Source organism: Balaenoptera physalus (assembly GCF_965194825.1).
Source record: "Balaenoptera physalus genome assembly, chromosome: 7".
Taxonomy (NCBI): Eukaryota; Metazoa; Chordata; class Mammalia; order Artiodactyla; family Balaenopteridae; genus Balaenoptera; species Balaenoptera physalus.
Genome location: NC_138886.1, coordinates 22,146,899 through 22,169,816, shown reverse-complemented (window position 1 = coordinate 22,169,816; position 22,918 = coordinate 22,146,899). Strand labels below are relative to the sequence as shown.

At 43.7% G+C, this 22,918-nt stretch overlaps 1 protein-coding gene across 1 annotated transcript; it reads right to left on the bottom strand.

The window, feature by feature from the left end:
• Positions 1-1,244: 1,244 nt before the first annotated feature.
• PTGR1 (prostaglandin reductase 1) lies at positions 1,245-22,866 on the bottom strand. The gene is given in 12 exon segments (XM_082469273.1): positions 1,245-2,355; positions 5,403-5,437; positions 5,440-5,519; positions 9,155-9,161; positions 9,164-9,263; positions 11,240-11,259; positions 11,262-11,388; positions 13,987-14,104; positions 17,701-17,868; positions 19,596-19,641; positions 21,023-21,138; positions 22,379-22,866. Coding segments are annotated over 11 exon segments (906 nt in total). The 5' UTR covers positions 21,129-21,138; positions 22,379-22,866; the 3' UTR covers positions 1,245-2,256.
• Between the last annotated feature and the right edge of the window lie 52 nt (positions 22,867-22,918).

Below are 22,918 nucleotides of genomic sequence, written 5' to 3'. Positions count from 1 at the left end.
TCTTACTGTTGGGCCCAAAATAAGTTCTGGAAAGAGATTTAGATGGGCATGGGGGAAACATGAAGATCTTTGTTCTTCCTGTCTCCTCTTAAGGTGAAATATATCAGTGCCCGCTTGGGAGGCTTCTCCACAAAGAATGTAACGTGTGATTGTGGATCCTACAGATGTTGGCCTTTCTTTGGCTGTTTATTGTACTTCTTTCTCCCTACAAGTAATCCAGGAGTCCATAGCACTTTGGGAGCAAGGAAGCTCCTGTTTTGTGGCCTAAATTTTGTATTGGACCTATTTTTCTTCTTTTTAAAAGTTAACTTTATTGAAGTACAATTTATTTACAATAAGATGCATGCATTTAAATATACTGTTTAATGAGTTTTGACAAATGTCTACCCTTATGTCATCCCCATCCCAACAGAACATTGAAATCACCCCAGAAAATTCTCTTTTGCCCCTTTGCAGTCAATCCCAATCCCCTATTGCTCCATCACAGATCTAACATAAAAGCTAAAAGGGTAAAACTTACAGAATAAAAATATGGGAGCAAAATTTCATGACCTACAGATAGGCAAAGATTTCTTAGGTGAAAGACTAAAAGCACTTAACCATCAAAGAAAAAATGGTAAGTATTATCAAAATTTAAAATATATCCTCTTGGGAATTCACTGGCAGTCCAGTGGTTAGGACTCTGCAGTTTCACTGCCAGGGCATGGGTTCAATCCCTGGTCGAGGAACTAAGATCCAGCAAGCCACACAGGGAGGCCAAAAAAAAAAAAAAACAATATATATATATTTATAATATATATATGTGTGTATGTATATATATACACACATGCTCTTGACTTCTGGTTTCTGGTCCAGCATGTATTGCGTTTGGGTGTCATCAGTCTGTCCTAACAACAAGAAAAACATTGAGCATAAAAAAATCAACAACTCTTTTGAGATCAAGCCAGAGACCTTAGGTCACGGGGAAAACCACTGCCCCCAGAGTGGGAGAGTCGGACAGATACTGAGAGTCACAAGCTACTGGGGTAGAAGCCCTAGAACAGAACCCACCACGGGACCCAGTGCCGGGGCAGGAACCCTTCACCTGGAGCTGACACGCTGCTGGAGGCTCAAACTTGTGGACAAGTTCGAGAGGTAAAAACACCAGGGGGCGCCCAGCCTTAGGGGTGACCCCACCTTTTCCTGAGTTTTTTCTCATGCATATGTTATTTCCCCCATATGGGAAGGGGACACAGAAGCACAGGGACTTTAATTTTTTTAATTGCATTTGTAATAGTGAATAAATTTGTTCATTAGATTCAGAATTCAAAAAGCACAAAAGTGTAGTTTTTCTCTTATCCCCCATCCTTCAGGCACACCTCAGTTCTTGTCCCTGGGTTATTACATCTTTCCAGAGGTTTTATACACACACACACACACAATCGCACACTTTCTTCTCTTATTTTTTCCTTGTACTCCAATTTGATCCCTCCTCTATTTGGTAGCAGAATTGATCAACAGAACTGACATTTCATGATACTGAATCTCCCAGTCCAAGAGCATGGTAACTTCCATATGTTCAGTCTTCTTTTGTGTTCCTCAGTCATGTTTCAAAGCTTTCTTCATAATAATCTCTCACATTTTTGTTGGCTTATAAAGATTCCCATATGTTATCTTTTTTTGTAGCTGTTGTAAGCGATAGATTCCTTCCTTGGTCTGCCACGTTAGACCTGCCCGCAGAGGACCAATGGGGGCTCCCCTGAGTCCGTGTACATCAGCAATGGTTATTTCTCCTTGTGTAACCATAAGCCATAGGGGTGGTGATCTTCACTTCAAATTCACTGATTTCTGCAGGGAGGTAGCTAACGCTTACTGAGTACCTAATATATGCCACGTGTTATGCTGGTGTTTTAAACAAATGTATAATATGTATGTGAAGCAGATGTTACTGTCCTCACTTTACAGATGAAAAATCAGAAGTTCAAGGTCACAGAAGCAGTAAACTTTTGGACTCGAGAGCCATTATTTTCTACCATAACCCTGAGGGAACTATAGCAGACAGTAAGTTCACTTGGCCATTGTTCAATATGAAATTTTCACTCTCTCTTGCTAATTATATTCCACTTAAATGTATTTTATTAGGTAGATCAAATGCATTACAATTAATGTTTTTTAGATCATGAAGACAGCGTACCTTTTACTAAATGATTATAAAGAAACTAAGTAATCATCCAAATGATTTCTAGATTCCATGTGTCATTTTTGTTCATGCTTTCACTATTGCTTCCCCAAATTCTCTCCTTTCAGCATTCCCATAAATGCAGCTGGCATGTTTTCAAATCCTTCAGTGATGTGTTCATGGTACTGGATTTTACCCTGTATCAAAACAACAACAAATATAATAGATTAATTTTATATTCTAAATTATATACTCATTGTAGCAACAAATTTATCAGTACATCATGGGAAACTTGGAACTAGGAAGTGGAGACCCTATCCTCTTTGAACTTATAGTCATTTGGGGGGCATGACCCACATACACAGTGTATGTAACAGATTACAGTACACATAAGAGTTTAATAATAGGCGTCAGATCACAGTATAACAATACGAGAAATGTCACAAGGAAGCAATTAACTAATTTCTAAGTAAACTGAACAGAAAAATTTAATAATGTAATGATCTCAGAAGAGGTGGACGCAGATGGAGCAGGGGACATCCTTGCAGGGTATCATCTGTGTTCATCTTTCCAGTAGCCCAATGCTGTAGCATCATTACCTCTATTTGACCCCTGAAGAGGCAGAACCTGTTCAGGAAATGTAAATACGACGGCAGTCTAATAATATGTCTTCCCTTCAAGCCAAGATTTGTTCAATACATGTTTAACATTCATTTAGCAGTGTGGGAGGGAAGAGTTCATTTAGTGAAGAAGGATTTTCATTTCTCTTTTTTCTACAAGGCACAGTCTACTAAACAGAACTAATTCACATTCTCACATTATTTTAAAGAGGTCTTATGTGGAGACCTAAGTTACCTTATACTATTTTTCCCTAATGTATCCAGTGATGGTTTAGCATCCTTTATGGATTTATGGAGGGACTATTTATTTGCTTGAGGTCACTCAACTAGTATGTAGGGAAGCTGGGATTTGAACACTTAACTATCAATAGAAAGCCCCAGCTCATTCCTGTTCTTGAAGAGGCCAAGAACCTGGAAAGGGTCAAAAGCTATAATCAAAAGTTTAGAGGTTAAAAGTAGAGGATGAATACTAATATAAAATGTTAATAATATGGGAAATTAGGATATAATAGAATACAGGGTATATGGGAACTCTCTGTACTCTCAGGAATTTTTCTGTAACTCTAAAACTATTCTAAAATAAAAAGTGTATTAAAAAAAGGGGGAGGGATGAGAAAGAAATAAGTAGATGAGAGAGAAATGAAACCAATTCACTAGTTACTTAGAACAAAATTATAATTAGGTTCACTTTGTAGGAAGAAAGCATTTGGGACACCAGCACAGTGGTGTCTGCTGTCAGCTGTGATCATGTTTGATTTTACCAACAGGGACAAAGAGGCTACACACTGGGAACTCTAAAAGCATCCCACTCTTCCCAGCTCCCTGGAAAGAGCCCAGCCCAGCACTCGGAGAGTGTTAGGCTGGGAAGAATGCCAAGCTCCAGGGGATGCCAGGGGAGCAGTCTATGTCTTTGAATTTGGAAATGATCAGGAAGCCAGGAGTTAGGAAGTATGGTACCACTTTTCTCCTGGGAAACAAAAATAATGCCACCTCGGTTATTCAGATTTCTGTTGACTAAAACTCTACATGGCGTAAGGTGGGAAAATGATCACAGCTCAGGACAAAGCGATTGGATTCTTCCTCTGGATCTGTAAGGCATGGCTATAAGACGACTCCACTCTAGGACCTGGAAGAGCCATGGCAAAATATTCGCCCCTCTAACACTCATTCATCTCAACAATGTTCATCTAGTGCCTATTCAGACTATTCTGGGTGGTGTGGACACATCAGAAAACAAAATGCGTGAATATTGCTGCCCTCGTGGAGGTTACATTCTCATGGGAGGGAGACAGATAATAAGTATAATAAATAAGTGAATTATAGTGTATATTATGTTAAAAGATGATAATTGCTATGGATCAAAGTAAGATAAAGAGGATCAACCAGTGGAGGGGGATTGCAATATAAAATAGGGCCGTGTTCAAAGCTTCCTCATTCAGAAGGCAGTTTTCAGCAAAAACTTGAAGGAGGGGATAGGAATTAAGTAAGCAATTACAGAGAAGTGGAGGGGTGTGGGGAGAGACAGTAAGAAATGAAATTAGAGAGGTAACGGAGGCCAGATAGTGTCCAGCCTTGCAGGGTTTATTCTAAGTGAAATGGGGAGCTTTGCAGGGTTTTGAGCGTAAGATGACTTGGTGTGATTTATGCTTTAAAAGATCGCTCTGGCTGCTGTGTTGGGAATTGTCTGCAGGGGTGAAAAAGTGGGAGAGCAGATTAGAGGCCACCACAACATCCGGGCCAGACGAGACGGTGGCCGAGACCAGGATGGTGGCGGTGGAGGAGGGGAAACAGGGCAGATTCTGAATGTATCTCCGAGGTTGGGCCACCAGAATTTCCCGACAGATTAGACACGGATATGAGAGAAAGAAAGGAATCAAAGATAATTTCAGCGTTTTTGAATTGAGCAACTAAAAAGGTTGTCATAACTGAGACGGTGCGGTCTATATATAGAGCAAGTTTGGCAGGAAAGATCAAGACATTTTTGGTTTTTAACACTTTAAGACAGAGATGGAGAAGTGTATTGCACATCCAAGCACGGCTGTTGAACAGTCTAGAGCTCAGGGGAGAGATCTGGGCTGGAGACAGACAGTTGGGAGCTGTCAGCATACTGATGATATTTAAAAGCAAGAGCGTGGATGAGATAACGAAGGGCTGAGAGAGAGTGGACAGAGGAGAAAAGAGGCCCAGGGACCATGCATGGGGACAGTGTTGTTAATTTGGAGAGAAGAAAAGAAGCTAGCAGAGGAGTCTGAGGAGGACCAATCAGTGAGGAAAACCAAGAGCCAAGGGAAGCCAAAGGAAGGAGGGAGGGAGTGATGCCCTCTGTCAAACACTCCCCACAGCCAAATGATGCTACGAGCCGACGACTGGCGTTCACGGTGTGAGGGGCATCGGCGACCTTGACAAAAGCTGTGTCGGTGGAAGGGCAACAGTGCAAAACCCGATAGGCGGGTTTAAGAAAGAATGGAAAGAGGGACTGCAGACGGTGAGTGCAGACAAGACTTCCAGGTATTTTGTTATAAAAGGGGGAGCAGTGAGATGAACCCATATTCCCAGTGGAAATGAAATCTGCAGCATCCAAAGGGAAGGGGATCTGGTGGAGGAGTGGCTCTGGAGCCTGTCACCTCTGAGACCCCTGTCAGCAAGTCTTTCAGAGCCTCTGGCGGACTTCTCCTTGCCAGCGGTAGACGGGGAAGCCTTCGAAGTGAAGCTCCTTAAAGATGATGGCCTCTGGGGTGGGCCTGTGAAGAGGAGGGCACATTTGGGCACCAGGGTCCAGGCAGGTGGCCGTGGTGAAAACGCAAGCGGTACAAGGCATGTCAGAGTTCTCCCAGTGCCCTCCCTTCTGTTTCCTCCACTCTTTCTGACCCACGGGACTGCCCACAAATCAACGTGCACTCTGTGGTAGGCAGAATAATGGCCCCCAAAGACGTCCACATCCTGATTCCCAGAGCCTGTGAATATGTTACCTTACGTGGCAAAAGGGACTTTGCAGATATGACTAAGTTAAGAACCTTCAGATGGGGAGATTATTCTGTATTATACAGGTAGGCCCACACAAGGGTCCTTGTAAGGGAAAGAGGGATGCAGAAAAATTGGAGTCGGGAAAAAATATGTGATGATGGAAGCAGAGATCAGAGCACGAGAGAGAGAGGGAGATTTGGAGATGCAGTGCTGCCGGCTTTGAAGGTGGAGAAAGGGAGTATGAGTGGAGGAAAGCAGGCGGCCTCTAGCACTGGAAAAGGCAAGGAAACGAGTCTCTTCTTGAGCCTTCAGAAGGAATGCAGCCCTGCCGACCCATTTTAGACTTCTGACCTCTAGAACTGTAAGACAATACATTTGTGCTGTTTTAAGCCACTAAGTTTGTGGTAAGAGCTAGAGCAGCCATGGGAAACCGACACACACACGGAGTCCTTGTACAGGCCAGGCAGCCAGGAACTGTTCACCCCTCACCTGCCAGAAGCAAGGTCCACCAAAAACTTCCCAAACAGTTCTAGGGAACAGAAAGAGGTCCTGAAGATAACATGTGAAACGCTTCTGTGCTACTCAAGGGTGAATACCCTGATATTCACAATACTTAGCATGTTCTTCTTTATGGCTTAATACAGTCATTTTATGGCGTAAATCTATCAATTTCTGTTCTGTTCTCAAAGCGGATGCAAAACAACTAGTGTCCAACCCTGGCCTACAAGCCAGTAAGAGAATAGATCAAGGGGCTCAGCAAATCCCACACCTGCCCCTGCCCTCGCCATTTCAAGATACCAAGAGTTAGCCTGAAACAGTGGGTCTCACACTTTCATAAGTGTCAGAATAACGTCGAGAGCCTGTGAAAAGCGATTGCTGGGCCCCTCACTCAACTTCTGACTGTGGAGATGGAGTGGGCCCCAAGGATTTGTATTTCTAACGAGTCCCCAGGAGACGGTGATGCTGTTGGTCTGGGGCCCACACTTTGAGAACCACCAGCGTAGAAAAAGCACGGGGCTACCCTGCAGCCCGTAAAAAAGATAGTACTCTTCTGTGCGTGAGAGAAAAGGTCATATTGGTTGCCTGGTTTATTTTCCCAAGGATCCTAAGTGACCAGAAACTGAGGGAATGACACCTGAGCATAGTCTTACAAGTCCCAGGAAGTCAGGTGAAAATGCCTGGGGAATATCAGGGCCAGAAGAGCCCAGATGACTGGCAGAATCTAGCTTCAGCATCCTTCTTAACTGGCATTACTCAGGCCTAAAGTTCCCACTTGCTACTTTTAAGAAAGTAATGTCAACAGTCAGAAAAGTAGGGCTTTGGGACTTCCCTGGTGGCACAGTGGTTAAGAATCCACCTGCCAATGCAGGGGACACGGGTTCGATCCCTGGTCCAGTAAGATCCCACATGCCACGGAGCAACTAATCCTGTGTGCCACAACTACTGAGCCTGCACTCTAGAGCCTGCAAGCCACAACTACTGAGCCCGCACACTGCAACTACTGAAGCCTGCGCGCCTAGAGCCCATGCTCCGTAACAAGAGAAGCCACTGCAATGAGAAGCCCACGCACCGCAAAGAAGAGTAGCCCCCGCTTGCCACAACTAGAGAAAGCCCGCCTGCAGCAATGAAGACCCAAAGCAGCCAAAAAAAAAAAAAAAAAAAAAGAGATAAAGAAAGAAAAGTAGGGCTTTGTCCTGAACCAAAAGAAACTGATGCAAGATGAGTGAGACACGAGAGGGACACATCCAAACGCTAGATTAGTCTTGCAGAAAGAGTGCTTCTCCGCAAGACTCACCCCAGCCATATTTCTCTTGGGTTAAGAAGTGGAGTCCTCATTTTCTCATCTTGGAAGAGGATGAAATGCTGTTTCTGGGATTGTCCACGCTGATGGGGATGTGGTTTCTTTATTGTGAGTGGAAAACAAATGTGGCATGAAAGCTGGGGGAAACAATTACTTGCCTCCGAGCTCTCCTAACAGTGAAATATGTTAGAATTTCTGGAGATCAGAGGCAGAGCAGAATCTCACTTGATTAAAATAGAATGGACAAGGCCAGCTTGTCCACAAGGCCAGACAGGTCTCAAAGACCTGAGACCTGAGCCGCTGAACTTGCAAAGACTAATTGCTTAAAAGCCTAGATCAAGTTACTGTATCCAAAATATTTGGCTGTGGTCAGGAAAATGCATCCTGGACCTCTGCTCAATTGGCAGGAAGATTTCCCAGGACTCTAGCTTAGCATCAATTAGAAAAATATGGGGGGGGGGGGGAAAGCCCCTAATAAGATTGCCAGGTGCACCTGGAGTGTCCTTCTTGGAGAAAGTAGCGTCTTTGATTTTTCACAACCCAGCAGGGAATCTACAAGTGGTCCTTCCTCAGCCTCTTCCACTCCCACCCACCTGTCTCAGTGCAGCCGAGGTGTTGTTAACTAGCAGGGTTGTAAGGTTTCATTCCCACGAGTGAAGCCCATCATTTATTTGTGGTTGCCTGGATCCTGATGGTAATCTGGAAGATTCCTTTTTGTTCTTCTTTCTCCTTTTTAAAAATTTTTAGACCACAGGTAAATCTGTAATCTCACCAACAGCACAGAATCATTTGTAGCAGAAAGGACTCTGTATGAGGAGTTCAGAAGATCTGCTTTTATTCTGAGTCTGTCGCTAATAGGATTGAAAGAGTCTCTGGTCCTTTTGGCCATCCATCTCCCCATCTGTAAAATAAGAGGCCTATACGACATCTCTTAGAAAATTGAGATTTAATGAATATAGTTCTCTAGTTGATACTGCTTTTGGACTTATTTGAGCATGGAGGTGGGAGGAGAAGGTCTCAGCATAAGAGAGTGGAGAAGCGGGGGATGGAGGGCATGGCAGGGCACAGGAGAAGCAAAACAAGGACATTCTAGGGATGGAGAGAAAATGCATGCTCCTTTCCCTTGTAGTGGAAATTGTCAGTTTGGTGCTGCTGCAGGAAACTCTGCCCACTACTGTCTGAAGGAAATGGCAGCCTGTTTTCCCTTCACCCACATTAAGCCACCGTCTACCCACCCCCAAACCTCCAGCACATCCCGAATATCCTGAAGAACCCGAAGTTATTACCAGTCAGGACAACGTGTTCTATTTCTAAATCAAATCATGGCTTTTTACAACTTTGCAGAAAACAGTAGGTAAAAAACTAAAACTTTTAATAACTCTGTTTCTTCCATATTTTCAGCTCCTGTTATTTCTCTATGTCAAAATCCAGTATAAGCTGATTTAGCACAAATACACACAATTATATATTTTTAGTTTAATAAATACTATTTCATCAAGAATATTAGGAAATCTTTTAAATACTTTGATAGTCACTGGCCTATACCATATCTGTGAATCTCCTCCTTGTCCCATCTTTCTACACCTGTGATCATGTGCGTGAGCTCATTACCTGGGAGAAGGGGGCCAGTTCTGTTATATGTGGAGATGGGTCCACGTATAGCAATTCTTCCAAATTTCTTAATCTGGGGGATAACAACGTTGGAAAACTCTACACCCACCTAAACAGACAGGGAAACAAAAAACCAAAACCTTTAAATAATCTAAACCCTAGAAGATTCAGGAAAATCATTAACTCACAATGATCATTTCACAATACTTGTTTTAGCAGCAATAACACTGATTAAATTAGCACCGCAGGGCAGAAAATTGCAGTTGGAAAAAGACATTAGAAACTAGGCATTTTCATTTGACTGTAGAAATATACCTTGTATAACTTATAAATTTTACTTCACTATAATTTGGGGTTTTTTGATCAGTTCAATAATCTCATTGCCTTATCTAAAACTATGGAAAAATAACTCAGAAGCCATATCAAGAACAAAGTTGGAGGACTCACATTTTCTGATCTCAAAACTTACTACAAAGCTGTATCAATCAAGACAGTGTGAGAACGGAAATATAGATCAATAGTACTAAATTGAGAGTCCAAAATAAGCCCTTACGTTTATAGTCAATTGATTTTTGACAAGAGTGCCAAAACAATTCAACAGGGGAAAAAACAGTCTTTTTAACAAATGGTGCAGAACAACTGACATCCACACGGAAAAGAATGAAATAGGACTCCTTCCTTACACGATACACAAAAATTAACTTAAAACGTGTCATAGACCTAAATGTAAGAGCTAAAATGATAAAACTCTTAGGAAAAAACCATAGGAGTAAACCTTTGTGACCTTGGATAAGGCAAAGCCTTCTTAGACATGACACCAAAAGCCTAAGCAACAAAAGAAAAAATAAATTGGACTTCATGAAAAATTTAAAACTTTTGTGTTTCAAAGGACACCATCAAGAAAGTGGAAGAAAAAAAAAGGAAAGTGAAAGCAACTCAGAATAAGAGAAAATATTTGCAAACCCTATACAGGAGATATTATTACTAATGATCCTCATTATAAGTATATTCCGTATTTGAGAATTGGACGACTTGCTAAAATTTATTTATAACCCCAAAATCAATACTCATAGAGCTTTCCCTGGTCATTTGCAGACATACACAGAGTGGCTAGTGGCAAAAGAGACACAAAGTTCCCAGCTAAGGTCAAAAAAGGCCAAGGGTCTGCCTTCTTTTTTCAGCTCTCATTCCAGAGATTACCAGAGGATGAAGACAGTAGGGGGCAGTGTAGAGTGGTTCAAGAAGCTCCAGCTCTGGGGCCAGCTGAATGGAGTATGAATCCCAACTGTGGGAGGATTAGTCCTGGGGCAGCCTCAGACAAGTTACTTAACACTTTTAAACAACATTTTTCTCTTTTGAAATAAAGAAAAGAGAAGCTACAGGAAGGACTTAAGATTGTAATCTATGTAAGATATGTGCATGTGTGTGCACACTTCCAGTAGGAGCAATGGTTCAGTGTTTGTGGTGACTTTATAGAACATAACAACCAGGAATACTGAGAATTGACTGTATCTGATAAGGGACTTGGGTCCAGAATATATAAAGAACTCTGACAACTCAACAAATAACCCAACTGAAAATGGTCGAAGGACTTGAGCAAACATTTCTCCAAAGAAGACATACAAATGGCCAATAAGCACATGAAAAGATGCTCAACATCATTAGCCATTGGAGAACTGCAAATCAAAACCACAACAAAATATCACTTCAAACTCACTAGGATAGCCACAATCAAAATGACAGATCATAAAACCTTGAAAACATGCTAAATGTAAGAAGCCAGTCACAAAATATCACTTTTGGGGGGACAAAGGGGAGTGACTGCTAATGAATACAAGCATTTCTTTTCAGGGTGATGAAAATGTTCTAAAATTGTGGCAAGGGTTGTACAATTCTGTGAATACACTAAAAATTAGAGTTCTATGCTTTAAACAGGTAAATTATATCTCAATAAAGCTGTTTTTTAAAAAAGGCATATGTGCTTTCCTCATATATTTTTAGATGGAAACTCTAGAAGTAGATTCCCTCATATAGTGCTTTGTTGCTTTGCTAGTAAATCAGATATTAAGTCCAGTTTGTACTCACATTATCAAAATCACAGCCTCAGGAGAGGCTTTTTGCAAAGTTTCTTCCAAAGACTTTACTGTTTTGTAGTTAAAGGCAACATCAAATCCATACTTTTCAAGGCAGGTAACCCTTCTGTCAGACCTTGCTGCTCCAGCAACTTTGCAGCCCTAAATGGGGAGAAAAATGGAAACCATTTATAAACCACAAGCATGGGCCAAGTCTATCCTCCTAGTCTAGAATGGCCAGGTTCCTCCAAAACACCCTCCTAGGTGCTGAGCCACATATATAATGGGCCAACAGACCCCCTAGGTGAAATTCGTCCCTAAACTAACCTATGATACAACCCAACCATAACTTCAGCTTGCCTCTGACCACCCCACCGATTCCTCCTATGTTTAGGTGGTTTGCATCTCATTTCAACCTGCTGGTTTGACTCTCCTGTTTCTTTATGTTGGGGCTTCTTCTCCCTTGCAATGACTTGCATGCTATCTCTTGGTGCAGTGACTCTTTAGACTATAATTTTGGCTCTGCCCTGGGACTCTCATATCAAAGACAGCCCTCCTGGTAACTGCCCCATGTTCTGTGATTTGGCCCAAAGCACTGGACTAGATGCTGCCTAATCATAGAGGAACTGGAGTGCATTCTGAGAAGCACTTTCAGGTTGAGACTAGAGATTATATTGGTACATAGAGAGTAGATCTTCTGGAAGCTCTCTTCTATTCTGAATGTATCATGAAGACCAGAATATCAGCCTCTGTTCACTTCCAACTGGGGAAAGGCCTTTGGGTTCGTACATGTATCTGTACAAACAACTGCCATATACTTTTTCCATTCCTTCATGATTCAAGAAAAAACGATTTTGCAAAATCTCTTATCCTTGGTCCTTTTGCCTTCTAACCTTATACTCTCATAAGATGATCTCATTTACTCTTATGACCTCACTTTCACCTTCATGCAGATGATTCCCTTGTTTATTAACTCCAGCCATGCCTCTCTCCTGAGTTCCAAATCAGTATTTCCAACGACCTATAACAATCTTCACTTGGAGAGCCTAAGGGGCCTCATAATCAATGTGTCTAAAATGGAATCTTTTTTTTCCTTGCTTCTTACCTGTTGTTCCTCCTCTATTCTTTATTGTAGTGGGTGATACCACGCAGTTATCCAAACCTGAAACATGTGGGTCAAAGGAGATGCTTTCCTTTCTCCTGTTAGCCACATCCAATCACCAGGTGTTTATTCTTTTTCAACAAATATCCTTAAAATCTGCCTCTGACGTCCCATCTTCACTGTCAGGGTATCATAATTTTTATCTGAATTATTGTAAGAGCATCCTAATCTGACTTCTTTTTTCTAGTATTGTGTCCCTATGAACTATTCTCCTCCCAGGGTCAAAAAGATTTCTCTAAAATGCAGAATTAATCATGTCATTCCTCGAAGGATTAAGCACAAACTTCTTAGCATGGCAGTCTCTAACAGAGTTTCTAAAAGAATAGGTTTAAGAATGAGTCCTATCAGGACTTCCCTGGTGGTCCAGTGGTTAAGACTCTGCGCTTCCATGGCCGGGGGCACGGGTTTGATCCCTGGTTGGGGAACTAAGATCCCACATGCTGCATGGCACAGCCAGAAAAAAAAAAAGAAAAGGGAGAGAGACGGCTCTTCCCTAATTAAAAAATACGTCCTATCAAATTTTTGAAATAAAAATCCCTTAAAGTTTCAATAAAACATTTAAAATTTGAATTTTGGAAGTATTACTAATTCATTTTGTAAGTCTAGCATAACCCAAAGCTAAACACTGATAAGTTCCAAACAAAAGACTTTAAACCAAACTCACCTATGAATATAGATGCAAAAATTCTATATAAAATGTTATTAAATCAAATCCAAAAGTATAAATTCATAATACACCATTGGTAAATAACGATTATTTCAGAATGCTATTATGGTTTAACATTAGAAAACTAATGTAATTCCTTAACTGCAGAATTTGCAACCTGTATGACAGCCTCATCTCTTTATTTGTATTCCAAGCTCCCATTAGCACTGGAGACCAGCCCAAACCCTGGGCTGTTGGTTGTAGTCCTGTACTCATCTGTATTCTCCCTGTTTCCCTAGAAACTAGATCCTGAATCCAACATCCAGCCTCTGGCAAAGGATAAGCCAAACCAGATCACCTTGGAACATTTCCACTATGTGATACATCCTGAGCATGTGTGAGCTGCCTGATGTCTTGTACCCCTACCATCAAATCAGATCTCTTGAGCACAGACACCTATCCAGATCAGAGGCAATGTTTCCATGCCCTGCGTGCCTCCCATGAGTTAGTTCCCAAGCTGGGGCCCCACCGCTCTGGGCTGACTGCAGTAGCCTTTTGCAATGGGGCCGTGTGCGTGATGACTCTTGGTTGGCTGATCTCAAGTCCCTCTTTTAATTGTTGGGGGAAATCATGAAGAAAGGAGATTAAGTTGTAACAAGAAATGTTCAGTAAAAACTATGAAAATAGTTACTGCTTACAAATTCACTACTCTAGCAGAGGCCATTCCTGACTTGAGACCTGCAGTGGTATCAAATTACAATGTTCAGGTCATCTTTGCTGCGCCATTTCCCCCATTCCCCCCGTTTCTCAGTCATTCCCAATCTCCAGCTTCTCAACGAAATAGACTAGTAGACCAAACTCCCTGAGACGACAAAAGGTCTGCTGTGTTCACCTCTGTATTCCCAGGGCATGCTGTGGGCGCTGAGTAAATGTTTGTTACGGAGGAAGACACCTTGAGCTTAGCGATCTGCCCCACAACGGAGCCCACTGCTCCTGCGGCCACGTTAACCAGCACTGTTTCTCCACCCTGCACACCACAGATGTCAAGCCGGCCAGAGCAGGCTTTTAGGCTAAGGGAAGAAAAGTAAGGCTATGGGGATAAATTTGTTTCTTTCCCTTGTATCTCATTTATATATACCCTGAAGGCCTTCTCGGCAGCTCAGTGCCATGGGTCCAGGTAAAAGACAGAAAATATAGGAAATGGATATTACCAGCCACTAATGGTCCACCTCCTCCTTCTTTACCTCCAGGAGAGGAAAAAAGATGATGGGAACTAGGGAGGGAACAGAGAGGTGGCTGGAAGGGGGGAGTCTCAGGCGAAGTTTCAGGGGTGAAGGAAAATAGATCCCCCTTAAACTTTAGGGATCCAAGAACAGAGAGCTTATGCCTCATTCCTTTGTAAGTTCTAGGGAGATGGCGAACTTCATGGGGAAAGCCTCCATGTCATCATGGTGCCATAAACAGATATAACGGTATATGGTGTCTAGGCCTGAGAGGGCCAGGAAGAAACACCTTGAACTTCCCACGGCTCCAGAGTGGTATGAAAGAACATCTGCAATCTCCCCATCTCATCCCTAGTGAGATGCCAAAGTTAGCTTGCAGGGAAACGACTAGTGGGCCTGCAAAGATGCAGCTCACATAGCACCAATGGGGATTAGGTCAAGAAACCACCACACTTCAGTGGATTTCCAGCTTGGAAGGGGATGTGGCTGAGGACTCAATGAGAAAAGTTACACTTTGAGAGGCGGGGACCAACACAAAACTAAGATCAAGAGCAAGAAGTTGGGCTTCCCTGGTGGAGCAGTGGTTGAGAATCTGCCTGCCAATGTGGGGGACACAGGTTCGAGCCCTGGTCTGGGAAGATCCCACGTGCCGCGGAGCAGCTGGGCCCGTGAGCCACAATTACTGAGCCTGCGCGTCTGGAGCCTGTGCTCCGCAGCAAGAGAGGCTGCGATAGTGAGAGGCCCGCGCACCGCGATGAAGAGTGGCCCCCGCTCGCCGCAACTGGAGAAAGCCCTCACACAGAAACGAAGACCCAACACAGCCATAAATAAATAAATAAACAAATACTTAAAAAAATAATAATGACCTTTGATATATGTTAATGACATTAAAATTTCCTTAAAAAAAAAAAAAAAGAGCAAGAATTTGTCCCCCCTCTGCTGGGTTTGTGTTAGCCCTGGGAGCTTTGCATCAACCCTAGGGAGAAGACAAAGGAAATTATGAGTTTTAAACCTGAAATGATGGGAGAAATCACTGGTTTAACGGAGGTTTTATTTTACTACACCAGCTTGAGATAGAAATGAAGTACAGGAGTAGAAACATTTTAAGTTCTATTTTTGCACCCCTGAGTCTGAGCCCATGAAATCTATACCCATTACGGTGACTGTTAAGCCACTGGCAAAATTTCAGACAATTCATATTAAGTCATTTCTGTGTAAAACAAACTACACGTTGGCGTGACTTAAGCTTATTCAGCCTTGACTACATTTGAGGGCTTGTTAGAGTTGGGCATTGAAGGGAAAGCAGTGAAAGGCAAACAGCACTTTTTCTGAGGCTCCAAATATCTAATATTCCCTTAACCCACTGTTTTCAAAAGATGGATGGAACACCACTTGTCTCAGAATCACCTGGAGCTTTATTAAAAATTTAGATTCCCAGACCCTGCCTCAAACCCACTGATTCAAAAATACTGGGATGTGGATATATGAATTTTAATAGGACTCTAGGTGATTCTTATGAATGCAAGCAACTGAGAACCACCGCCTTAATGAATGCTGATATCAGAGTATGCTAGGCAAGTTAGCCTAACTCCCAAAGAGAAGCAGAAGGTACATTTTCAGATTGGGTCATTCCACCCATGACAACCCGTACACCCCCTCCCCCAATCTCCCGTCTAGATATCTGCAAAATCAGCTTTCAGTTAGACATACTGACCTAAGATATACAAGGTCTTTCCCAAACATCACCTCCTTTTAAAAGTAAAATGGAGATAGGATGAAGAAGCCAGCAGTAAAGAAATCCTAGAGGGAAAATGAAAGGTATGCTTTGGACGAAGGGGGACTGGATAGAATCAACGGGTTGGAGAGCAAAACACTTGAATTATTCCAGCTTAACAAGAAGACAGAGATCCTATTGAAGGAAATAATGCAATACTTTGGGAGGATGTTAAATCTTTGGAGCCTGGACAGCTGAAAGACCCTAGGTTTCAAAGTTCAACTTCTTTCATAGTTTATAGCAGAAGTTCCAGCATTCTGGAAGGGTTGACCCATCCCACTGGTAAGGGCGCATAATGGCAGGAATTCTCAAAGAATTGGTGGTGTGTTGCTCATGGAGGCTAGAAACATGGCATATGTAACCCCTCCCCCTCAGTCTTTGAGAACCACTGGTATGAAGTTGATTATCTGGAGTAAAAGCGTACTCCTTAGGGGCTTGAAATGGGTGAATGAGAAATGTACCCACAAATGAATACATTATCCTCTGTTTTTAGAATTCAAATCTCCTAATATTTTACCAATTACTTTCTCTCCAACTAAGTCATGGGAGACTGGCTCCTTGGTTTCCTCATGTCTGCCTTCACCCCCGTGCTCCTACCCCCAGCTCACCATTTACAGAAGGATGTGTGGGATAACAAAGTGGGAGAGGAAGAGCTGTCACTAGTAGAGGGTATGGGCAGGCAGGAAAGACCGGAAAGGGCTGTCATTCTGTTTAGTGCCTTAAGCATCCGCTAATTGCACAATGTTGTCTCTTGGCTGTGGCAGTTCTGAGGAGCTCAAATTCTGTGTGTTATATGAACTTGGGGGGTATGGGACTGGTTTTGCTGGAGGCTGATCATTTGGGGATATACATATTTCCGTTTCATTCTTTAGAAGTCCTTCAAAGGGTGAAAAGAAAGAGGGAGGAAGGGTGGGAAGAAGGAATGAAGAAAGAAAAGGATCACACAACTTAGAGAAATTACTTAGAGAAACTTTCCAGGCTAGGAAAATTTGGGGGACTTCAAAGGGAATTCAGCTGACCTTGCTTCTCCAGGACCTGAGAGGAAACTTGAGGTGCAAAGTGCAGCTGGGCCCTGGAGGGCAGACACAGGATGAACTGACCAGGAGTCTTCCTGAGGGATAAGGCCAAGAGACACTTGAGTGTTTTAAATCTGCACCACACTGACTGTACAACTATACCGTGATTCATCTCAGTTATTTAAACTTCAGATCCCCTGACACCTCCGGAAACTCAGATGTGGAAAGGAGGTGAGGTATCAGAGACAGTACAGAAAGGCCAAGGTACACTGAACTCTTTTTCCTTTTTAAACTCTGAAATGGAGGCAGACATGAGTGAGGGGTGAAGCCAAGACCTTTCCAGGGACAGAAGGAGCCGGTTCCTTTGTGTCACGCCATTTACCAGAGGCTTGAGAGGGACAATGCGCCCCCTCCCTCCCACGCTGCTCCTCACTGTCACTTTCTCTTTGCACCTGAGTTCCCCTCTCTCTCCTTCAGTCCCAAGGCTAACTCTAGCCCCTCTTCTTCCCTTCTTAGTCCCATCATCCTTTCTGATCAGCCCCTGAGCCTAGAACATCTCAAGTCTCTTCTCGTTGATCAAGTTCTGGACCAACCATTTTGGAAAACCAGGATGTCAGGTATTCAAACGAGTGAAATAAACCCATGAAACTCACCTGGGCATGCCAACCGTTCCCAGAGCCAAAGACAGTGGTAACGTGTCCGGCCACTCTGCAAGCAGCTTTTCCAGGTTTTTCCCATCAGAAAGGGAGTGCGCTGTCCAGCCGGAAGGAGCCACTACAGTAGTTCCTATTGGGAAGGCTGAGTTTTTACTTTCCACAACCCTGAAAGAGACAGCACATTCAGACACAGGAAACCCCTTTCCTTTCCAGTGAGTCCGATGCTGCATGGTTAATGGCCACAGAGGGGTACTGAGTTTCATGTTCCGTGATTTAATACCCTACCACATCTCTCCATCTGAACTCTTAGCCATTGGTCTCTCCTCCTCAAGAAAAAATATGGGCCCTCAGAGAGGAATTCTCAACTGGTCCAGCATCTGTCCCTGTCATCACTCACTCTTCTCTCTAAGCAAGAGGTGTTCATCCTCTGGCTCAAGGTGACCTGGACACCAGCCTCTTCTCTTCTTCAGAGGCTACCCTCCATTTCTTAGCCCTTCCTCTCTTTTGAATCCTCAACATTCTCCTCTCTTACTGTCCCTTTCTTACAATCTCATCCTATCTCTACCTCGTCTCTCTCTCTTCTTCTTCTTTTAACAGCCAAGTTTCTTCACTTCCCATTCACTTGATAACCCAATGCAACCTGCCTTCCACCCCCACTGTTGGAAGCAACCTAAATGTCCATCAAGAGAGGAATGGATAAAGAAGATGTGGTACATATATACAATGGAATATTACTCAACCATAAAAAGGAACGAAACTGGGTCATTTGTAGAGATGTGGATGGACCTAGAGAGTGTCATACAGAGTGAAGTAAGTCAGAAAGAGAAAAACAAATATCGTATATTAATGCATATATGTGGAATCTGGAAAAATGGTATAGATGACCTTATTTGCAAAGCAGAAATAGAGACACAGATGTAGAGAACAAACGTATGGATACCAAGGGGGAAAGGGGTGGGGTGGGAGGAATTAGGATATTGGGATTGACACATACATACTATTGATACTATGTATAAAATAGACAACTGATGGGAACATACTGTATAGCACAGGGAACTGTACTTAATGCACTGTGGTGTCCTAAATGGGAGGGAAACCCAAAAGGGAGAGGATCTATGTATATGTATGGTTGATTCGTTTTCCTGTGCAGTAGAAACTAACACAACATTGTAAAGCAACTAGACTCCAATAAACATTAATAAAAAAACAAAACAAAACAAAAAAACATAAGCCAGGTACACTGGGTACTTGTTACCCAAAACACTAGACACACAAAAAGGGATGCTAGTTAACATTTGGAAACATATTTTTCACTTTAGATTTTAATCTCTACCAATCAACTATGAAAAAAATTATTTAAAAGAATGATGGCTGCATTGTTTACCTAGGCAAAAAGTTACTGAGTCAGTGGCCAGTGAAAGCATTTTTTCTCTCCTCTCCCTGAACTGTTTACTAAGTACACACATTTGAGTCGACTGCAGATTACCTAAATTAAAAGAATATAGGTAAAGGAAAGGCAAGAAAACTTAATTTTAGTCTTAGCGTCTTTCTCTACCCAAATTATTTGCCAGTAGTGAAATGGAGAAATTCGAGCTTGGCTTCTTTCTTCTTTTAAGTTTTTGGGAAGGAATTCTGGTGAACAATGAGAGGTAAATTGTGCACATGAAGATAGGGGATGGCTGTAAAGTAAAGGGGCCAGTGTAATCCCTCACTGCTCTGCTCAGACTTTGGCCTGAAAAAGATGAGCATCCGTGAATCCCATCACTGACATCCTACTGGGAGGAACAGGGGGAAGTCACAGCGTTTTGAATCAGCTGGATATTTTAAAAGATTGACCACGTCAAAGTAGTGTCCAATGCACAACATAAGAATTTTCTGGAGGAAAATAATACCTCATATAAGGATCCACGGTGAAGAACAAAGCTTCCAGCAGGACCTCTACAAAATAAAGCATTCCACAGGCAATTAGAAACCCTGGCCTGATGCCTTATCTCTGGCCTTCTAAATAAACACAGACAATCTCTCTGCTTCCGGGTTGCCCTCTCATCTATGCTTTCTATTGAAGAGCCAAGAAGAGCTCTCACCTTTGGCTCAGTCCAGTTAATAAAAGTAAAAATTATTTTTAAAATTTTTAAATAAAATTAAAAATTTTTATTTACTCAGCACTCACTCCATGCTTTACATAGATTATTTCATACGATGTTCTGAACAGTTATTGTTTCCATTTTATTTAAGCTTAGGTTAAGTATCTTGACCAGGGCCACATTTGTAACCACTATGTTACAGGGCTCACATAGGGTTTTATTACCAGCCTCAGTTAGCATTAAAAAATACATGCATTTTGCTGGAGTGACCCTCATGCACCCATCCTCTGGAATTTTGGTTCTGAGTTTTGGCTATCCCAACCTAGATGGGATCGATAACTTTGCCATGCTACTTGAGTGCATGCCCTTTTCTCAAAGCTTACCTACCTGAAAATAGCCCTTAGAGAGACACCCTTTAGCATGTGCTCTGCAAAGCTTATCTCCAAACACGTGATGGGGTGTGTCGCCATTTCTCTCCCTTCAATTTCTGCAGGGATATTCTGCTCACAGGGATAGTCTGAGGTCTTCACACTGCTGCTAGGCAGTTCTTACCCTATTGTCATCGTGGGGCTCACTGGGACAGAGAGGAAATCCTCCCCATGGGCTGGCCAAAGTCAGGAAGAACAATGCACCCAAGCATGCGTTTCAATTACCAAGGAAAGTAGAGGGATCTTCTAACATGACACTGAGGCTTCACACACACAGCCTTGAAAAGGTCTCTGCGGCCGTTTGCAAAAGGGCCACAGATACCACCCATCCCTGTGTGCGGGCTTCTTTGCCGTCCTCCCATCAACAAGTCTACTGCCACACCTTGAATCTGGGCTTGCTTTGATGAACATCATATTAGCAAACATGATATAAGTAGAGGCTTGAAAAGTGCTTGCATATTGGATCTTACCAATTCCTGCTGCTCTAGATTTACGAAATCACAGTGAAAACAAAGAGCTCAAACCAGCCAGCTAGAAAGGCCACATAGAGGAGAACTGAGGCGTGCACCTGAGCAGAAAGCCGGCTTACATGACATGTGAGTGACGACCATCCTAAGTTAACCATTTAGCCCAGATGAGACCTACAGAAGGCCCACCAACTTAACCCAGCCCAAACTGCCAACCCACAGAACTGTGAACTAATAAATGATTGTTGTTTGAAGTCACTAAATGTGGAGGTAGTTTGTTATCCAGCAAAGGCAAACTGATATAGTCTCTTCCAACTTAAATCTAATGAGTATGACTTACCTCCATTTTTTAAGGGTGGGAGTTCGACTGTCTTCAATTCAAAGTCACTATTAGTAGGGTGGCCTACAAAGTGCTTCTTCAGGGTCCAGCTCTTAGCATGAACCATCCTGAAGCTCCTAGAACACAGTAAACATGTAGTCAATGCCATGAAGTGGCTGGATTCTTATGGTTCCCTAAGTGTTGCGCTGAGGCCAGACAGCAGGGTCTACCCGTCATCAACTTTGCCATTATCATTTAACATCAATCACGTTTATTTAGTATTCACCGTTTCTATTGGTGTGTTAAGCACGTCATACTTATCTCATTTTACTCTCATCATTTCCCTATAAGATAGGTATTATTATCATTGCCAGTGCACAGTTGTACAGAAGAGGAAACTGAGGCTACCTTAGAAATCTCCAAGGCAAGGAACAACGTTAATCCACACAAATTCTTCCTAGCCACTGCTAAGGTTCCGCTAGGGCACTGAACAACTACCTGGAGTGCAAATATTCCATTTCTCTCCTCATATGAAGCGAATTCTAAGAAAAAGTATCAAACATAAAGAACCGACGTCCATGCACATCTTTCAAAGGGACAGAGCGCTGCGTTCTAAGGCAAGCAGTCTCAGGAATACCTGACAACCGCCGGGTGGCGCTGCGCTCAGCCCCATTTTCAAGCGCGAGTTTTCTTTGGCACCAACGGGGAAATCAGGGTCTGTTTGGGTTTAAACTTGCCTGCAGACAAGGCCAAGAGAAGATGATTCAGGCGGCCCTGAGCTCTCAGGACATTTTGCTTGGAGCGATCGAGGTGGTTCGACCCGAAACCTTACTGTTCCTACTTGTCTTTTTTTCCCAAAAAAGGCAGCCGCTGAGAATTCTGGACTCGCCGTAAGTCCAGAAGCACCCGTGGAAAGGGCGCGACTGCGGAGGCAGGCGAGGATCAGGACGAGCCCCACCCGCTAGAGGAAGGGGGCCAGGTGGGATGCCCGGTCCAGGCGCACTCGCCCCCGGATCCCACCTGCTCGCCGCGCGCATACCCGTCCGTTAAATGAATTCCGACCCCTGCCTTTCTTTTCCTTCCACACTTGTCCCACTTTTGTAGTCCCGCAAGTTCCTTCGCCAGCCCCCTCCCAGGTGCAGGCAGCTATGCCAGGCACCCGAAATACAGCCAGGCCACGCCCTTCCCTCCGGCAGCCGTCTCCCATCTCTCCAGGAACCTGCACGGGCCAGGAAGCATCGGTCCGGGCGTCCTGCTTCCAAGTTTCTTCCGAGGGCAAGACGCAGAGGTTACTCAGCATTAGGAGAGGGCGAGCAGCACGCACAGCGCACAGGGGAGTCTAGATTCTAAAACTGTGGGCTGGGCATATTTACTTACCAACGTCCGCAGGCTCCATTACCTGAAGCAGGGAGTTGGGACTGCGCAGCGCAACTCCGGGAGCCGGGATTTACGGCCGGTCCCAGGAGAGGGTGGGGTTTCCCCCAGGGCGCGGCTGCTCCGGGAAGCGTGTGGGCACCGGCCCGGGGAGGGTCACAGGGATCGAGGAGAGTGTGTGTGTGTGTGTGTGTGTGTGTGTAGTAAAAGCCTCCAGGGAGCAGGGGGACCAAGGCGGGGTCCCCCAGCGGCCGCGGCCGGGGGGCTCCTCCTCAGTCCCGCAGCTTGCCCGGCGTCCACGCCCCCACCCTGGCACTCGGGTGCTGGCCCCGTGCCCGCCTGGCCCCAGTCTCCCTGATGAACACCTCTTTACCCTGCAAGAGCCAATTCAAGGCTCACCGACTCTGTGAGTCTTTCTCAGACTCTCCCGGGCAGGAGTGAGCGCCCCTGCAGCTAGGGCACCTCACCCCGCCGCAGCCCTGCAACGCCCAGCCTTTCCCCGGCGACTCCAGGAGGAAAGGTGGATCCAGGAAAGGTGGATCC